A 14,743-nucleotide genomic window follows, 5' to 3' on the forward strand; every position below is an offset into this window, starting at 1 on the left:
AAGGAAGGAAGCTGAGTCTCTGGGACTTTATTCCCAACAGGAAAGAGCATCTGCACTGTGGGACAGAGTGGGGAGGGCTGGGCGCCACTTCCTCGCGGGGAGGGGGGGTGTACTCCCTGTGATCATTGAGGCTTGAGCAGCCTATGCAGGATCTGTTGTGCTCAGGACACAGACATGGACTAGATGGCCCCAACCTGGGTGGAGAGCGAGGTGTGCAAATATGGGTGTAGGCAACATCACAGTGTGACAACTGTGTTGACGGGCCCTTCAGAGGTAGGTGTGCCTCTGCACAGGAGCAAGAGACGACAGGCTGTTGTGAAGACAGTGTGTGGTAGGTGATGGCAGAGACGGGTGGAAGGGCTATGAAAGCTATGTTTGTCTTGGGAGTTAAAGGGAGCCATGGAAGGGACTACTAGGTAGTAATAATGTAGTGGACACTGGCTACTACCCGAATCCACCCTTCAGGACAAAGATACTTGTTCCCCCAGCTGCCAGAAATGTAGGCTGCTGAGGTCTCACAGCTGAGTCTCTCAGTCAATGTTAGGGTATAAAGGCCAGGTACCCTTGCCTTGGAAGGCCTTGGAAGAGTCACCCCAGTTTCAGAGCTCCGAGTAGGATGGGCCAAGTTCTCTGTTTTGAAGATTTTTTTAAAAAATAAATTTGCTTATTTTATTTATTTATTTTTGCGGTACGCGGGCCTCTCACTGTTGTGGCCTCTCCCGTTCCAGAGCACAGGCTCCGGATGCGCAGGCTCAGCGGCCATGGCTCACGGGCCCAGGCGCTCCGCAGCATGTGGGATCTTCCCGGACTGGGGCATGAACCCATGTCCCCTGCATCGGCAGGCGGACTCTAAACCACTGCACCACCAGGGAAGCCCAAGAGTTTTTTGATGTGGACCATTTTTAAAGTCTCTATTGAATTTGTTACAATATTGCTTCTGTTTTATGTTTTGCTATTTTGGCCGTGAGGCATGTGGGATCTTAGCTCCCTGACCAGGGATCGAACCCACACCCCCTGCATTGGAAGGCGAAGTCTTAACCACTGGACAGCCAGGGAAGTCTCTGAGGCCTCTATTTTAACTGCACAGCAGTTTAATTCTCCTCTCTGCCCGATTCTGCCTGTCTTACTCCCTTACAAGTGTGGCTTCTCAGTAAACTTCTTGCAGGCACATCCCTGTTTCCCAAACAACTTGACCTAAAGTAAACAATAATAAATAATGACAATGTTAAAAATAACGAAATGATACTAGCAAACACACAGTCCTCCCACATGCCAGGAACAGCTCTAAGCGCTTTACATGTATTTACACATAGGTAAACATGTTTGCACTGGTTGAAAAGTGGTTATAATCCCATGGCCTCTGAGTGCTGCAGTGTGGAGATAAGAGAAAGATGAGGCTGGGGTCAGGGAAAGAGAGTGGGGATGGAGACAAGTGGACAAGCTAGATGTAGTTAGTGCTTGCTGTTTGGCAGGAAGTGAAGGACAGGAATAGGATGGGTGATCCCAAGACAGCGGGGCAGCCTTTAGGAGCAGGTTTGGGGAAACACATTGGGTTCATCAGGCAGCACAGTCTCCTCTCCTGAGATGAGGGTTGGGGTAGAGTTAGTGGAGTTGGGGCAGGTTGGCCAGCCCGTGAGGTTCCAGTGGCTCCTCCTTCCCTGCTGCCGAGGCTGCCCAAAGACTTCCTCCACATCCTTCCTTAACAACGCTGGTCTCCGGGGATCCTGGGGTTATTTTCGTCCTCTTCGGCGGTTGGACAATTGTTGGTGGTCCCCGAAGTTTTTCGGCTGTGTTCGCAGAGATGAATTGTGCTGGATTCCCTGGGAGGGCGCGGAGCGGAAGCGGAAGCAGCGATGCTGGCGCCGGCGGCCTGGAGGCCAGGAACGGAAGCGGAAGTGGCGGCGGCGCCGGCCTGGCCTGGCCTGGCTGAGGGGAGGTGGCGGGAGGGCGCTATGGCGGAGGCCGGGCCACAGGCGCCGCCGCCCCCGGGCACCCCAAGCCGGCACGAGAAGAGTTTGGGACTTCTCACTACCAAGTTCGTGTCGCTTCTGCAGGAGGCAAAGGACGGCGTGCTTGACCTCAAGCTGGTGAGGCCCGGGCTAAGGGGCGACAGGGGGGATGGTGGACCAGGCCTGGGCCGGTAGCGGGAACCCCCGGGGCGGCCCAGCTGAGCCCTCAGAGCAGGCCGCCATCCATGTGCTTTCTCACAGGAGGGAGGCCGGGAGCTGTTTCATTCATTCGGCCGAGGCCATTGGGCGTCAGCTATGTGCCAGGCTTGGGGCTGCAGGTGTTGGTCCTCGTGGCCCTCCTCGGCAGGTGTGGGGAGAAGAGCATCAGAACATCAGCTCAGGCGGCGCCAGGCCTCTTCCCGCCCCACAGTCCCGAGCTGCTGTAGTGCCTGGGAGGAGGGTTGGAATCAAGGACACCCCCTTTAGAGACTACTCCAGACTAAGTCTCACCTGAGAGTGGGGCTGAGCATTCCCCACTCTCTTCTGCCTGCCAGGCAGCTGACACCCTAGCTGTTCGCCAGAAGCGGCGGATTTATGACATTACTAACGTGCTGGAAGGTATCGGGCTGATCGAGAAAAAATCCAAGAATAGCATCCAGTGGAAGTGAGTGGGGGCACCAGGGAGGGCAACGGGATCTCCTACCCAGAAGCGTCAGGGGTGTGGGGTGGAGGGTGCAAGAGAGAGCAGGGGCCGTGGGACCCAGAGTTCCTGGCAGCCCCTCTCAGCTCCACTCCCCGGGCTCAGGGGCGTGGGGCCTGGCTGCAATACCCGGGAGATCGCGGACAAGCTGATTGAGCTCAAGGCAGAGATCGAGGAGCTGCAGCAGCGAGAGCAAGAACTAGACCAGCACAAGGTGTGGGTGCAGCAGAGCATCCGGAACGTCACAGAGGACGTGCAGAACAGCTGATATCCTCCTGGCAGTCCTTGCTCCAGGGGAGCGGGCGAGGGGCCCTCTAGTCCAGCTGGGTTTGCTTGTGGTCCACTAGTCCCTATCCCTCTTGGGAGGGTGGTCCTACAGCTCCTGGCCAGGTTCCAGCCTCAGGCTCCCTCCTCAGAGCCTCTCGCCCACCAGTCTTGGACTGTGATCCCTCCCTATGTAGACCCCAGGGCTCAGGACTTTCTTTGAGAGCATATATGTCAGACCTCTGCTGGAGAGCTGGGTCTTCTCTGTGGTCAGCCATCTGTCGCCACGGGCAGGGCATCAGCCGTTCTCCTTAACCCCCACACCTTGGCCTACGTGACTCATGAGGACATCTGCAGATGCTTTGCTGGTGAGCAGAGCCTGGGTAGGGGGAGATGGGGGTGGGGATGGGTTGAGCCACAGCTCTGAGCAGTGGACTCAGTGCCCAAGAGATTTCTGTCTCTTAAGAGGGTTCCTGGGGCCTGCCCAAAGAAGAACCAGACAGGGTAAGTCCTGGGTTTGAGGGTCACTGGGACTCTATGGAGGCTAACCATACTGAGAGGGTACAGGAATTCTGGGCTGGGTCCCTGGGTCAACCCCTACCTGCATCGTCCCCTAGGTTTGGCTTCTCACGTGTGACAGAAGCATACAAGGCAGAACGTGTGTTTGCATGTTCATGTATGCTTGTATGCAGGGGGCAATGGTGCTCACTTCCAATCTACAGTTAGTTTAGTTGCCTTGTAGGTACAGGAACTGTTTCTTGTTCATCTTGCATCTCCCAGTCTGGTTCAGGGGAAGGGATGTTGGCCTTGGCTAGAACATCTACGCTTGGGGAGCAGCCCCGTCAATCAAGTGAGGTGCCCATGGCCAGCAATCTTTTGCTGTGTGTCTGAACCCAGATTTTCTGGTTACTGACCCCTGGGCTCTTAGGAGGAGAAAAGCTTTAGTTCTCTGCCCCAGCCTACTGTCCAGCCCCTCAGAGACCATGATCTCCTTCCTTACTCTAAGGGATAGGCACTCCATTCTCAGTTCAGATTGAGCCCGTGGGCCTTGATCCATCCTCCTTGTCATCCTAGGAGACACCCTCCTTGCCATCCGGGCCCCATCGGGCACCAGCCTGGAGGTGCCCATCCCAGAGGTGGGTGCTCAGCCCAGCCATGCGGGGTGAGGGCGGGTGCTGGCTGTGGAGCCCGATAAGTCCCGGGTGGGGCAGGTAGGGGGAGGCCTGGGGTTTGAGGTTATCTAGGAGAACGGGCAGCCTAGGGTGGGAGAGGACACTGGCCCTTGCCCAGGGTCAGGCAGGAGCCGGGCCTGCTTCCAATTCCACCTGTCCTCCACCCCACACCCTCACCGGTAGGGCCTCAATGGGCAGAAGAAGTACCAGATTCACCTGAAGAGCATAAGTGGCCCCATCGAGGTGCTGCTGGTGAACAAGGAGGCATGGAGCTCACCACCTGTGGCGGTGCCTGTGCCGCCACCCGAAGATCTGCTCCAGAGCCCACCTGCTGTCTCTACCCCTCCACCTCTGCCCAAGCCTGCTCTGGTCCCGCCCCAGGATGCCTCACGCCCAAGCAGTCCCCAGGTGACCACCCCCAACCCTGTTCCCGGCAGCACCGAAGCCCAGGGGGTGGCCGGTCCAGCCGCTGAGCTCACAGGTGAGGCACAATGGCCATGTGGTGATGGGGTGATTTCTGGGGCCCAAGAGGCAATACCTCTGTGTGATGGAATGCCGTACTCAGAGTGGAAGGGACCCTGTGCCGTTCTTTCTCCTGCTCCCCCATCTCGCAGGCCTCTCCTTGCTAGTGCAGCAAATGGCCCTTGTTAACAGGGAAGTTCTGACTGTGTGAAGCGGCATTAGTGGTGGCAGTTTTCCCCCAGATCTGCCAGTGTCACAGTTGCCCTGGCAGCCCCTCTTGAAGTGTGGTCACAGGGGCCATGTCCGTGAGTCTCCCTCCTGCAGGCTTCATGCTCTTGTCTCCTTCAGTGACTAATTTTCACGTTACCTTTTTGGGAGTGATGGGCAGTGCCTAACTTTCCTTGGGCCTAGGAACTAGGGTGCTAATCATCCTGGCTGTGGCTTCTAGCACGGCCAGCTTCAATACCCTGCTTCCTGTCCCCAAGTGACTGGGTTTGGGGGATGTGGTTGCAGTGAGTGCTATCCCTGGAACCGATAACAAGGACGGTGGTGAGCTCAGCTCCCTCCCGCCAGGCCTGACGGCACTGGACACCCGGCCGCTGCAGTCCTCTGCCCTGTTGGACAGCAACAGCAGCAGCAGCAGCAATAGCAGTTCATCTGGACCCAACCCTTCTACCTCCTTTGAGCCCATCAAGGCAGACCCCACAGGTGGTGAGTACTTGTCCCCTTGGCAGCAGTGAGAACCCAGCCTCAGACAGTCCTAGGTCAGAAACAGAGTTGGGCTTGGAACCCAGCTCTCCTATCTCCTCAGCCAAAGCTGGTCAGCCCCCTGCCATCAACCAGAGCTCTGCCAGCCAAGGTGAGGAGCCTGGCCTCTGGCTTGGTGCTGGTGCCCCTTTGCCCCCTTCCTGGGCTGATACAGACCTCCCTGGCCCTCCCTCAAGCCCTGCCTGCCACCCCTTGGACCCTGGTCTCAGGAAGGTGTGAATGCTCTCCTGGTGAACGGGCTGTGGTATGGCCCTCAGGCTCCAAAGGTGGGCAGTATGTTCTTAGGAGAGGTGGTGTCATCTGCCTGGTATCTCCTCTCCATCTTGTGACTTGAGCGTTTGCTTTTTCCAGGACTCATTCTCCTCAGCCCTCAAGCACTGCTAAGTCTCTCCTTGTTAAATGCCACTTCATCGCCTGTGTCTCTCTCTCTCTTCTTCCCTATATCCTCTGTGTTTGGACTCCTTGATAAAGTCATCTCCATTCTACTCCATACCCTGGTCTCCTAGTCAGCCTTCAGGTTGCGGCAGTCAGGACCCCAAACCCCCACCCCATGCTACACCAGTGCTACTCTTGATAAGTTGCCCAGCTTTGACAGCCAGCTCCAGCAGGTTTCTGGCCAATTTGCTCTGGTGCTCTCTTGCTCTGTGTTGATGCTCTTTTTTCTCCTTTGGCATTAATGATGTCAGCTCTTGGCTCTTCTCCCTTAATTGGCTTCTTCTTCTGACCTCTCCCTGGCATTCCTTTAAATCTGGTTTCCCAGATCTCTGGCTCATTCCACACCTGTGGAGGGCCCCAGTTCTGGGTAGATGAATCCCAGCCTCCATCTTGCCTAGGCCTTTTGCCTGAACTTAACTTCTTGTGTCCACGTGCCTTCCTCTGCACATCCAGTGGGCACTTCATTCCCATGTGTCCTCAACTGAAACTTGGATTTCCACCTTTGTGCATACCCGACCACTGGCCCTAGTCACCCAGGCCTGACACCTGGGGTCAACTCCAGCTCTACCTCCTTCTCCCTCCTTCTCCTGCTCCCCACCCCACATCAGCTTAGTGAGTTCTCTTGCAGACATCCCCCATGGATGGCCTCATGTATCCTAACACTCAGGATCACTGCCAGCCACCTCTATCCTAAGTTCTTCAGCATCTTCTTCACCCCGACTGACAAGAATCTGTTTGAAACACAGCCTGACTGGCATTTCTCTGTCTACAAAATTACCTTTAACAGCTCCCAAAGGTCTGCTGGATAAAACCAGAGCCCCTAAACCTGGCATATGAAATCCCTCGTGATCCAGCTCCAGCACTCCTTTCCTCTGTTTCCCATGTGTGTCCTCCTGGTTAGACCTTTGTAGCAGTGTCATCACCCTGTAGCACTATCCCCTATTTAAGAGTGCCTCCTCCTCTGCCAGGTGACTGGCCTGGGCTGTGGTCTCTGAGCCTGGCACCAAGTAGGTGCTTAGCAAGGGCAGGGATGGACAGGACATCCTCTGTCAGACAGGGCATCCTGCATCAGACAGAGTATCCTCCATCAGACAGGGTATGTACTCTGAGCTTAGAAATGGAGAGGGTGTGCTGCCCTTCTGCCAAACCACTGAGTTAGAAGGGCTGTACTGATTACCTACAGTGGTCCTTTGGCACCGAGGAATTCAGGTCTGGTAGGGGAGACTTGCAGACAGTGCCGGCTTGGTCTGGTGCAGGACCTACATCTCAGCTGTATGGAGCCCCTGGGTGGGTGATAAAGGATCTGGGGAAGTGGGGGCTAGAGTGGGACCAGGCTGGATCTCTGTGCCCTTGAGCATGGCTTTCTTGTCTTTCAGTTCTGGAGCTCCCCAAAGAGCTGTCAGAAATCTTTGATCCCACTCGAGGTAGGGCTGTGTTCTTCCCTGGGGTTGGGGTGAGGGGCACAGCTCATTGGGTGTTAGGGCCGTTTTCTTGCCCTTCTGAGGACCTTATGGTTGTGCCCGGTACCTGGGCAAAGGGTAAAGTTCCTGATGGTGGCTGGGTGGTCCCCTTCATGGGCTTTGGTGGGTGGAGAGGCAGGAGCCAGAATGTAACTGAGCTCTCCCTCCATCCCCAGAGTGCATGAGCTCAGAGCTCTTGGAGGAGCTGATGTCCTCAGAAGGTAGGTGGCCCAGGCAGGTGGGGGGTGAGTGTGTGTGGGCAGGGTTTGGGTGGCTGCTGGGTGGGGTCTTGGCCCTGGGGCCTCAGCCTGTTGCTCTCTGCAGTGTTTGCACCCCTCCTCCGCCTTTCTCCACCCCCTGGAGACCACGATTACATCTACAACCTGGATGAGAGTGAAGGTGTCTGTGACCTCTTTGATGTGCCTGTTCTCAACCTCTGACTGACAGGGGCATGCCCTTTGTGGCTGGGACACAGACTGTCTAACCTGGGGGCTGCCTGGGGACCTCCCCCCACCCCACCCCTACACAGCTTGAGAGCCATAGACTCCTGGCTTCCCCAGCCTTCCCTCACTGCACAGTTCTGGCCACAGTCCCACTCCTGCACCAACACCTGTTCTGTGCTGGGGGAGCAGGGGAAGGGGGCTTAGCCCTCTCCACTGTGGAGCCAAAGTGTTTGCCACTCCTTTTTGGGGGCCTTCCCCTACCTGGTAGCCTCCCCTGGCCCTCCCAGAGTTCAGTTTCAGCTGCCACCCAGTGGCACAGATCCAAGGACCCTCCATCACCCTCCTTAGGGCAGCGCATCCAGCCCCACTGCCCTGTACCTGCCAGCCCCTCCCTCTCCAGGAGGAAGCATGGGGTGGGGCTGGGCACTTGCCAGCACCTAGCCTAGCCTCCTTCACTTCTCCCCTCGTGGATCACACAGCTCCTTCTGTACCGCTCGTGTGCTCCCTTTCTGCTGGCCCTGAGAACCTGTTGGGGCGGGCAGGTTGCCAACAGGAGGAATGGAGATCTCTAGCTAGGAATCTGGTCGGGAGAGTCCCTGAGGATTGGCCCGGCCTCCCTCTGCCCCACAGTCCCCCTCTTGTTTATTCATTTATCCTCATTTAGAGCCATTTGCAGAGATTTAGAAAGATTTGCAGTAACGAATGGATTCCTATATAAAGATTATTTTTATACTTTTTGCAACAAAAGGAAATTGTAATATTTGTACAGTGTCCAAATGAATAAAGACCATGCCTAAGGCTGTCTTTGATCTGGTTCTTTCAGGGATCCTCCCTGGGACTGTGCTGGATTGGTGGTGGGAACGGGCGGGTCAACTTTCTGGAAAAGGTGTGGCGGTGCTGACAGCCCGCCCTCCCCCCACCCCCACCTGCCGCACCTTGGGGCGGGGCGGGGCCGCCTCTGCGGGGCGGGGTGGGGCGGGGCGGGGAGGCACCCTCCTACCCTCCTACCCCCGGGGACTCCAACCCGGAACTAGCCTCCGCTCTGGCTCCCTTGGGAAGGCCGCGGTGCCTTGTTGGGAGTGGGAGCCTGGGCTGTGAGTGCGGGCCACGGGAACCAAGTCTCGGGCAGAGGAACACCTTCGTCCTCAGGGGCCTCAGACCAGGTGTGCCCTCGGCGAGAAGCTGCACATCTGGAAAGTACAGAGGCCCCCACCTCGGGTAGACTATGGTGCCCCCGCGGAATGTAGTGAAGATCGCCGTCCAGATGCGCGACGCCATCCCGCAGCTCATCCAGCTGGACCAGGTCACCCGGACTGTCTGGCCTCCGTCCACCCCACCACCTACCTCCGGGTCGCCCCTTTCCCCTCGAATAGCCCAGCCTCCCCTCCCCCAGGCTCCTCCCCAGCTCCCAATCCCATCCGGTGAGTGACTGTTCCACTTGTAGGCAAAACCCCTGGCCGCTGTGCTGAAGGAGGTGTGCGACGCGTGAGTGCGGGTCTGCCGGGGCACGCCGGGTGGCTGGTGGGAGGGCAGGTGGGAGGGCAGGAGGGAGAGGGCGCCCCCTACCTGCCTCGCTGAGCCTCTGCTGCCCGCAGGTGGAGCTTGCCTCACTCTGAGCGCTATGCCCTACAGTTTGCTGATGGGCACAGGAGATACATCACTGAGAACGTGAGTCCCATCCCCGCCCCACATTCCACTCTATGACCCCTTGACCCCTTTAACCCACCTGGCTCTGACTCAGAGTCATCATCCCACTCTCTGGAACCTGATCTTTCTTTCACTGACTCCCAAATCCTCCCTTATTGACAACCCCAATTAACGAATCCTCAGAGCCCTTCTTGACTTCTCTTCATTTTCTGCCATCTTTTCCAGAACCGCACGGAGATCAAGAATGGCAGCATCCTGTGCCTCAGTACTGCCCCAGTAATGTCCCTCCTGACCATGCCCTCATTCTGTGCCCCTCCTCTGCCCGCCACTGGCACCTGGGCCCTAGGTCTGGAGGCCCCAGCCCTAGCCCCAGCTCCAGCCCGGTAGTGCCCCACCTAGTGGACACCCAAGTCCCCACATCCCCAGTTCCCACTCCTTACCTCCTCACCTCTGTTCTTGCTCCCACCCCTGGCAGGACCTTGAGGCTGAGCGGTTGTTGCGTGGGCTGCAGAGCGAGAGTTGTGAAGGGCGCCGGGAAGCCCTTCAGCACCTCGTTCTGCTGGCCCCAGACATGACCTTCACCCGGGAAGTCATCAGCCGTGATGGGCTTCAGAGACTAGGCTCCATCATTGAGGATGGGGACGAGTGAGCACAGGGCTGTGGTGGGTGGTGGACGTGGTGGGGCTGGGCGTCCTGGTGTGGTCCTCTCAGCCCCACATGTCTCCCCAGCCTAGGAGAGGTGCTGGCCCTCGCACTGAGGGCCTTCTTGGAGCTCATGGAGCATGGCGTGGTGTCCTGGGAGACGCTCAGCATCCCCTTTGTTAGGAAGGTGGGTGGGCTTTTCTAGAGGTAACAGGTGGGGGCAGTGGAGTGGTGTCAGGGTCTGGCCTTCCATGGTGCTGAGGTGGTGACAACCCCTGCTCCTCTAAAGGTGGTGTGCTATGTGAACATGAACCTCATGGATGCATCTGTGCAGCCCCTGGCCCTGGGGTTGCTGGAGAGTGTGACCTTGAGCAGCCCTGCCCTGGGCCAGCTGGTCAAGAGTGAGGTGCCACTGGATAGGCTGCTGGTGCACCTACAGGTGTAAGTGTCTGGAGGTGGGGTACAGATGAGTGGAGCGGGGCTGGACCCTGGATGGCCGGCTGAGCCCTCTTCCTGTCTCAGGATGAACCAGCAGCTGCAAACCAAGGCCATGGCACTGCTGACAGCTTTGCTGCAGGGGGCCAGCGCTGCTGAACGTAAGGTGGGTGTCAAACCAGTGGTTGGGTTGGTTGGGGGAGGAGCTGGTGGGCAGTGTGCTCCACAGTGGGCCTGCAGGATGGGTGCTCATGGTGGGGCTAAATCACCTGAGTCCCCTTCCCACCCACCTCAGCACATGCTTGACTACCTGTGGCAGAGAAATCTTCGCCAGTTCATCTACAAGGTAGGAAGGACCAGGCCAGGCAGACCCTTCCCCACTCCTCTCCTCGCGGCCCACACTCACACCCGTGAACTGGCTGTTCTCCAGAACATCATCCATAGTGCAGCGCCACTGGGCGACGAGATGGCTCACCACTTGTATGTACTGCAGGCCCTTACGCTGGGGCTGCTGGAGCCACGCATGCGGACGCCACTGGACCCCTACAGCCAGGTAGGTGCCTTTGGGGCACACGAGGCTGGGGACGGCTGGAGCTTGGCCTTGAATCTTCAGTCTTAACACCACTCCAACAATGACCCCAGGAGCAGCGGGAGCAGCTGCAGGCCCTGCGTCAGGCTGCCTTTGAACCAGAGGGGGAGTCCCTGGGCACTGGGCTGAGTGCTGACCGTCGCCGTTCCCTCTGTGCCCGCGAGTTCCGCAAACTGGGCTTCTCTGTGAGTGACCCCTATCCAGCTCCCTGCCCTTGCCTCAACCCAGGGCTGCTGTTGTTCCAGAGGGCTGGACCCTTCCTCAGCTGCCTTTCCCCCTTCCCCCAGAACAGCAACCCTGCGCAGGACCTGGAGCGCGTGCCCCCTGGCCTGCTGGCCCTGGACAACATGCTCTACTTCTCCAGACACGCGCCCAGCGCCTACAGCCGGGTCAGTGACAGGGTGGGGTGGGATACGGCAGGTTGCCTCCTAGGCGGGGGGTCTCCACAGCCTCAGTCGTGACTCCCCACCCCATCCTGTGCTCCCACCACCCCAGTTTGTGTTGGAGAACAGCAGCCGTGAGGACAAGCATGAGTGTCCCTTTGCACGGAGCAGCATCCAGCTGACTGTGCTGCTGTGTGAACTGCTCCATGTCGGGGAGCCCTGTGAGTGGTACTGGGCACAGCGTGTCCAGGAACGGGGGACGGAAGGGCAGAGAGGGCCAGGGGCTGCACACACTTTCTCCCTGAGCCCCTCCTGCCCCCCTGCTCCAGGCTCCGAAACTGCCCAGGACTTTTCGCCCATGTTCTTTGGCCAAGACCAGAGCTTCCATGAGCTCTTCTGTGTGAGCATCCAGCTGCTGAATAAGACCTGGAAGGAGATGCGGGCCACTCAGGAAGACTTTGACAAGGTGCGTAGGGCGGGAACAGGGAAACCTGGGCCAGGGCAGGGGATTGTTGTGGGTCGGGGCCCAGAACTCAGGCCCTGAGCTAAGCTTGGGGTGGCCCCAGGTCACGCAAGTGGTGCGGGAGCAGCTGGCCCGCACGCTGGCCCTGAAGCCCAGCTCCCTGGAGCTCTTCCGAACCAAGGTGAACGCGCTCACCTACGGGGAGGTCCTGCGCCTGCGGCAGACAGAGCGGCTGCATCAGGAAGGCACACTGGCTCCTCCCATTCTGTGAGTTGGTGGGGATGGGTCCCAGTCCTAGCCCCCACCTTCCCTGCTGCCCCCTGGGCCTTGCTCAGGCCCAGGTCGTCCTGTTCAGCGAGCCCCCTCCCCCGCTTCCCCAGGGAGCTGCGGGAGAAGCTGAAGCCAGAGCTCATGGGCCTGATCCGCCAGCAGCGTTTGCTCCGCCTCTGCGAGGGGACACTCTTCCGCAAGATCAGCAGCCGACGGCGCCAGGGTCGTTGCTTGGGCAGTGGGGCTGGAGAGTGGCTGGGCTGGGGTCAGGGCGTGTCCCTCTCATCACTCCTTCCCTCTTACCCTTTCTGCCCACAGACAAGCTGTGGTTCTGCTGCCTGTCCCCCAACCACAAGGTGCTGCAGTATGGGGATGTGGAGGAGGGCGTCGGCCCGCCCGCCCCCGAGAGCCTGCCTGAGCAGCGTAAGGAGGGCAGGGTGGGGGTCAGACACCTGCTCTTCCCAGACCGCCGCCCCACCCCGGGACCGCCTGGGGTCCCAGTGGTCAGCCCTACCTTCTTCCTGCAGTCCCTGTGGCCGACATCAGGGCACTGCTGACAGGCAAGGACTGCCCCCACGTCCGGGAGAAGGGCTCGGGAAAGCAGAACAAGGTGAGTGCAGTGGGGACCAGGGGCTCCTTCCCGCCCGCTCCTGCCGTGCCCCCTGCTTAGTGCTCCTGGCTCCCTTGCTTCCCCAGGACGTCTGTGAGTTAGCTTTCTCAGTCAGCTATGACCACGGGGAGGAGGAGGCATACCTCAACTTCGTTGCCCCATCCAAACGGGAGGTGAGTGTCCGGGCAGGCTGAGCAGAGTCGGGCAGACGGGCAGGGGAGGAGACGGGAAGGCCCTCATGGAGATGGCCCCATCCCCAGTTCCACCTGTGGACAGATGGGCTGAGCGCCCTGCTGGGCAGTCCCATGGGCAGTGAGCAGACACGGCTGGACCTGGAGCAGCTGCTGACCATGGAAACCAAGCTGCGGTTGCTGGAGCTGGAAAATGTGCCCATCCCTGAGCAGCCACCCCCCGTTCCCCCGCCCCCCACCAACTTCAACTTCTGCTACGACTGCAGCATCACTGAACCTTGACAGTGAGGTTGGCCAAGGGCCACAGCTGCTGCCACTGTGGTGGCCACAAAGGGTGGAGGGGGGGAGAAGCACAGGCACCCTGACCAGCAGAGGCTGCAGCAGAAATAAAGTCTGCTTGGCTCTTAGACATGTGTTGAGCGAGCTCTGAACCCTGCAGGCTAAGCCTGCCTTCAAGCTTAGCTGGCAGATAAGATGAGGGCGTCAGGCCAGGGCCACAGCTTGGGGCCACAAACCTGGGCAGCTACAGTTGAGGGGCTGGTGTTCTGAAGGACGGTGGGGACCGGCTGGCCCTGTTACCCTTCTCCAATGTGAGTCCTCAGCCTCCCTCAGTGCTAGGCCTGCAAAGAAGGTTGGCCTGTAGTCTGGGGGCACCAGCTGAGAGAGGTCTGGGGCTGCCAGCCAGCTGAGGGTGAGGTGGTAGGGCAGGAGGCATTTCCCCAAGTGGATGCCTTTCTGGGCGCCATTAACAGGGGCCTAGTCTGGGAGCCATGTTTCCAGAAGAAGACTCCTGACAGTCTGAGCTCAGTCCTCAACCCTGCTTGGCCCTTCCCCTGCGTCATTTGTGGGTCGTGACGGCCTCCTGTTGAGAGGCGTGAAGGGAGAGATGTGAAGTTGGGTATGCTTTGTGCTGAAGGGCAAACTCAAGGTTCCAAAAGATGTTCCCCAGGCCAGTGGGAGGATGTAGGCTGATTCTGACAAGAGGGAATTTAGTGCAGCAAGCCTGCATTCTGATTAAAACCCAACTGCAGCAGCATGGGTGGGGTGGGGGCCACAGACAGGCCAGCTGGAGGTGAAGCTCGGAGGCTATGGTCATAGACGCCAAGCCTCTGAGGCAAAGAGGAGCACACCCACCCACAGGACCCACGGGCAGGCTGGAAGCTGCCAGCCATCACCCTCTGACCTCCTCCATGCCTCTCACTACCTCTCTTTCCCAGTGCCTCCTCAAAATATCTTTTTTAAGTGTTAACCATCATCATGTTACCTAAAAACTGATGATACGACACCTCCTTTGAAGAATGTTCTGGGGGAGTACTTGTTCCCCCTCTCTAGCTATGCTTCTGACTTGGGCATTCAGGGCCCCACATGCCCACTCCTGCATTCAGACTTCCCACTGCACTTAGAATAGTCCCTGTTGAGTTCAAGGTGCAAATGGGGAGCCCAAGTGCAGTTAAGTCTCCTAATACCATCAATTCTTCCTTCTCAGTGTCTCCAGTCCCTTGTTACAGGCCACCGTCATCTTGGCAGGAACCTCCTGACTTCCTGCCTCCTGTCTCGCCCTTCCAATCTTCTCAATACCAACTACCACACTGCTTTCTCAAACAGGAAGCCGATCTGATTACACACTCACACACACACTGTCTCCCCTGTATTCTTCGGTGTCTCCCTATTGACCGTGGATAATGGTCACGGTACCATGATTGAACAGAATTGAGATGGGTTGCAGACGTGTTGTGGTTTAGCCCTTTCAACAGAGTGCTTGTAGCTTACAGAGTCACAAGCATGTGGACCAAGGATGCTCGGTCCAAGCTGGCATCCTCCCTGCCTGCCATGGGACTGGGACTACCCCTACACCCAGCA

At 58.3% G+C, this 14,743-nt stretch overlaps 2 protein-coding genes across 5 annotated transcripts; both read left to right on the forward strand.

The window, feature by feature from the left end:
- The first annotated feature begins 1,915 nt into the window (after nucleotides 1-1,915).
- On the forward strand, nucleotides 1,916-8,770 carry E2F4 (E2F transcription factor 4). Of its 3 annotated transcripts, none has more exons than XM_032613863.1 (10): nucleotides 1,916-2,087; nucleotides 2,504-2,613; nucleotides 2,755-2,916; nucleotides 3,238-3,281; nucleotides 3,988-4,049; nucleotides 4,269-4,566; nucleotides 5,061-5,258; nucleotides 7,127-7,174; nucleotides 7,387-7,431; nucleotides 7,535-8,455. In XM_032613863.1, the coding sequence occupies exons 1-10, from the start codon at nucleotides 1,953-1,955 to the stop codon at nucleotides 7,648-7,650; spliced, it is 1,218 nt and encodes a 405-aa protein (XP_032469754.1). In that variant the 5' UTR covers nucleotides 1,916-1,952; the 3' UTR covers nucleotides 7,651-8,455. The 3 variants fall into 3 exon arrangements, with proteins under 3 accessions (XP_032469754.1, XP_032469752.1, XP_032469753.1); XM_032613861.1 differs by lacking the exon at nucleotides 7,535-8,455 and adding an exon at nucleotides 8,477-8,770 and having other exon boundaries at nucleotides 1,923-2,087; XM_032613862.1 differs by lacking the exon at nucleotides 7,535-8,455 and adding an exon at nucleotides 8,477-8,770 and having other exon boundaries at nucleotides 1,923-2,087; nucleotides 5,121-5,258.
- Nucleotides 8,680-13,290, forward strand: ELMO3 (engulfment and cell motility 3). 2 transcript variants are annotated; one of them, XM_032613859.1, is made up of 20 exons: nucleotides 8,680-8,956; nucleotides 9,098-9,138; nucleotides 9,249-9,321; nucleotides 9,526-9,576; nucleotides 9,776-9,945; nucleotides 10,030-10,129; nucleotides 10,232-10,383; nucleotides 10,465-10,543; nucleotides 10,673-10,723; nucleotides 10,808-10,930; nucleotides 11,020-11,151; nucleotides 11,254-11,355; nucleotides 11,462-11,570; nucleotides 11,679-11,815; nucleotides 11,916-12,079; nucleotides 12,193-12,305; nucleotides 12,401-12,505; nucleotides 12,610-12,692; nucleotides 12,779-12,865; nucleotides 12,953-13,290. In XM_032613859.1, the coding sequence occupies exons 1-20, from the start codon at nucleotides 8,879-8,881 to the stop codon at nucleotides 13,163-13,165; spliced, it is 2,163 nt and encodes a 720-aa protein (XP_032469750.1). In that variant the 5' UTR covers nucleotides 8,680-8,878; the 3' UTR covers nucleotides 13,166-13,290. The 2 variants fall into 2 exon arrangements, with proteins under 2 accessions (XP_032469750.1, XP_032469751.1); XM_032613860.1 differs by having other exon boundaries at nucleotides 8,703-8,956; nucleotides 12,969-13,290.
- The last annotated feature ends 1,453 nt before the right edge of the window (nucleotides 13,291-14,743 follow it).

The sequence above is a fragment of the Phocoena sinus genome, chromosome 19 (genome assembly GCF_008692025.1).
Source record: "Phocoena sinus isolate mPhoSin1 chromosome 19, mPhoSin1.pri, whole genome shotgun sequence".
Lineage (NCBI taxonomy): Eukaryota > Metazoa > Chordata > Mammalia > Artiodactyla > Phocoenidae > Phocoena > Phocoena sinus.

What these genes read in the sequence shown, in the direction of transcription:
- E2F4 (XM_032613861.1), top strand. Translation starts at nt 1,953, where the DNA reads ATGGCGGAGGCCGGGCCACAGGCGCCGCCGCCCCCGGGCACCCCAAGC. An exon ending in GCGTGCTTGACCTCAAGCTG is followed by an intron (nt 2,088 to 2,503) that starts GTGAGGCCCGGG and finishes TCTGCCTGCCAG; the next exon opens with GCAGCTGACACCCTAGCTGT. An exon ending in CAAGGCAGACCCCACAGGTG is followed by an intron (nt 5,259 to 7,126) that starts GTGAGTACTTGT and finishes CTTGTCTTTCAG; the next exon opens with TTCTGGAGCTCCCCAAAGAG.
- ELMO3 (XM_032613859.1), top strand. Translation starts at nt 8,879, where the DNA reads ATGGTGCCCCCGCGGAATGTAGTGAAGATCGCCGTCCAGATGCGCGAC. An exon ending in GGAGATACATCACTGAGAAC is followed by an intron (nt 9,322 to 9,525) that starts GTGAGTCCCATC and finishes CATCTTTTCCAG; the next exon opens with AACCGCACGGAGATCAAGAA. An exon ending in CTCAGGAAGACTTTGACAAG is followed by an intron (nt 11,816 to 11,915) that starts GTGCGTAGGGCG and finishes GGGTGGCCCCAG; the next exon opens with GTCACGCAAGTGGTGCGGGA.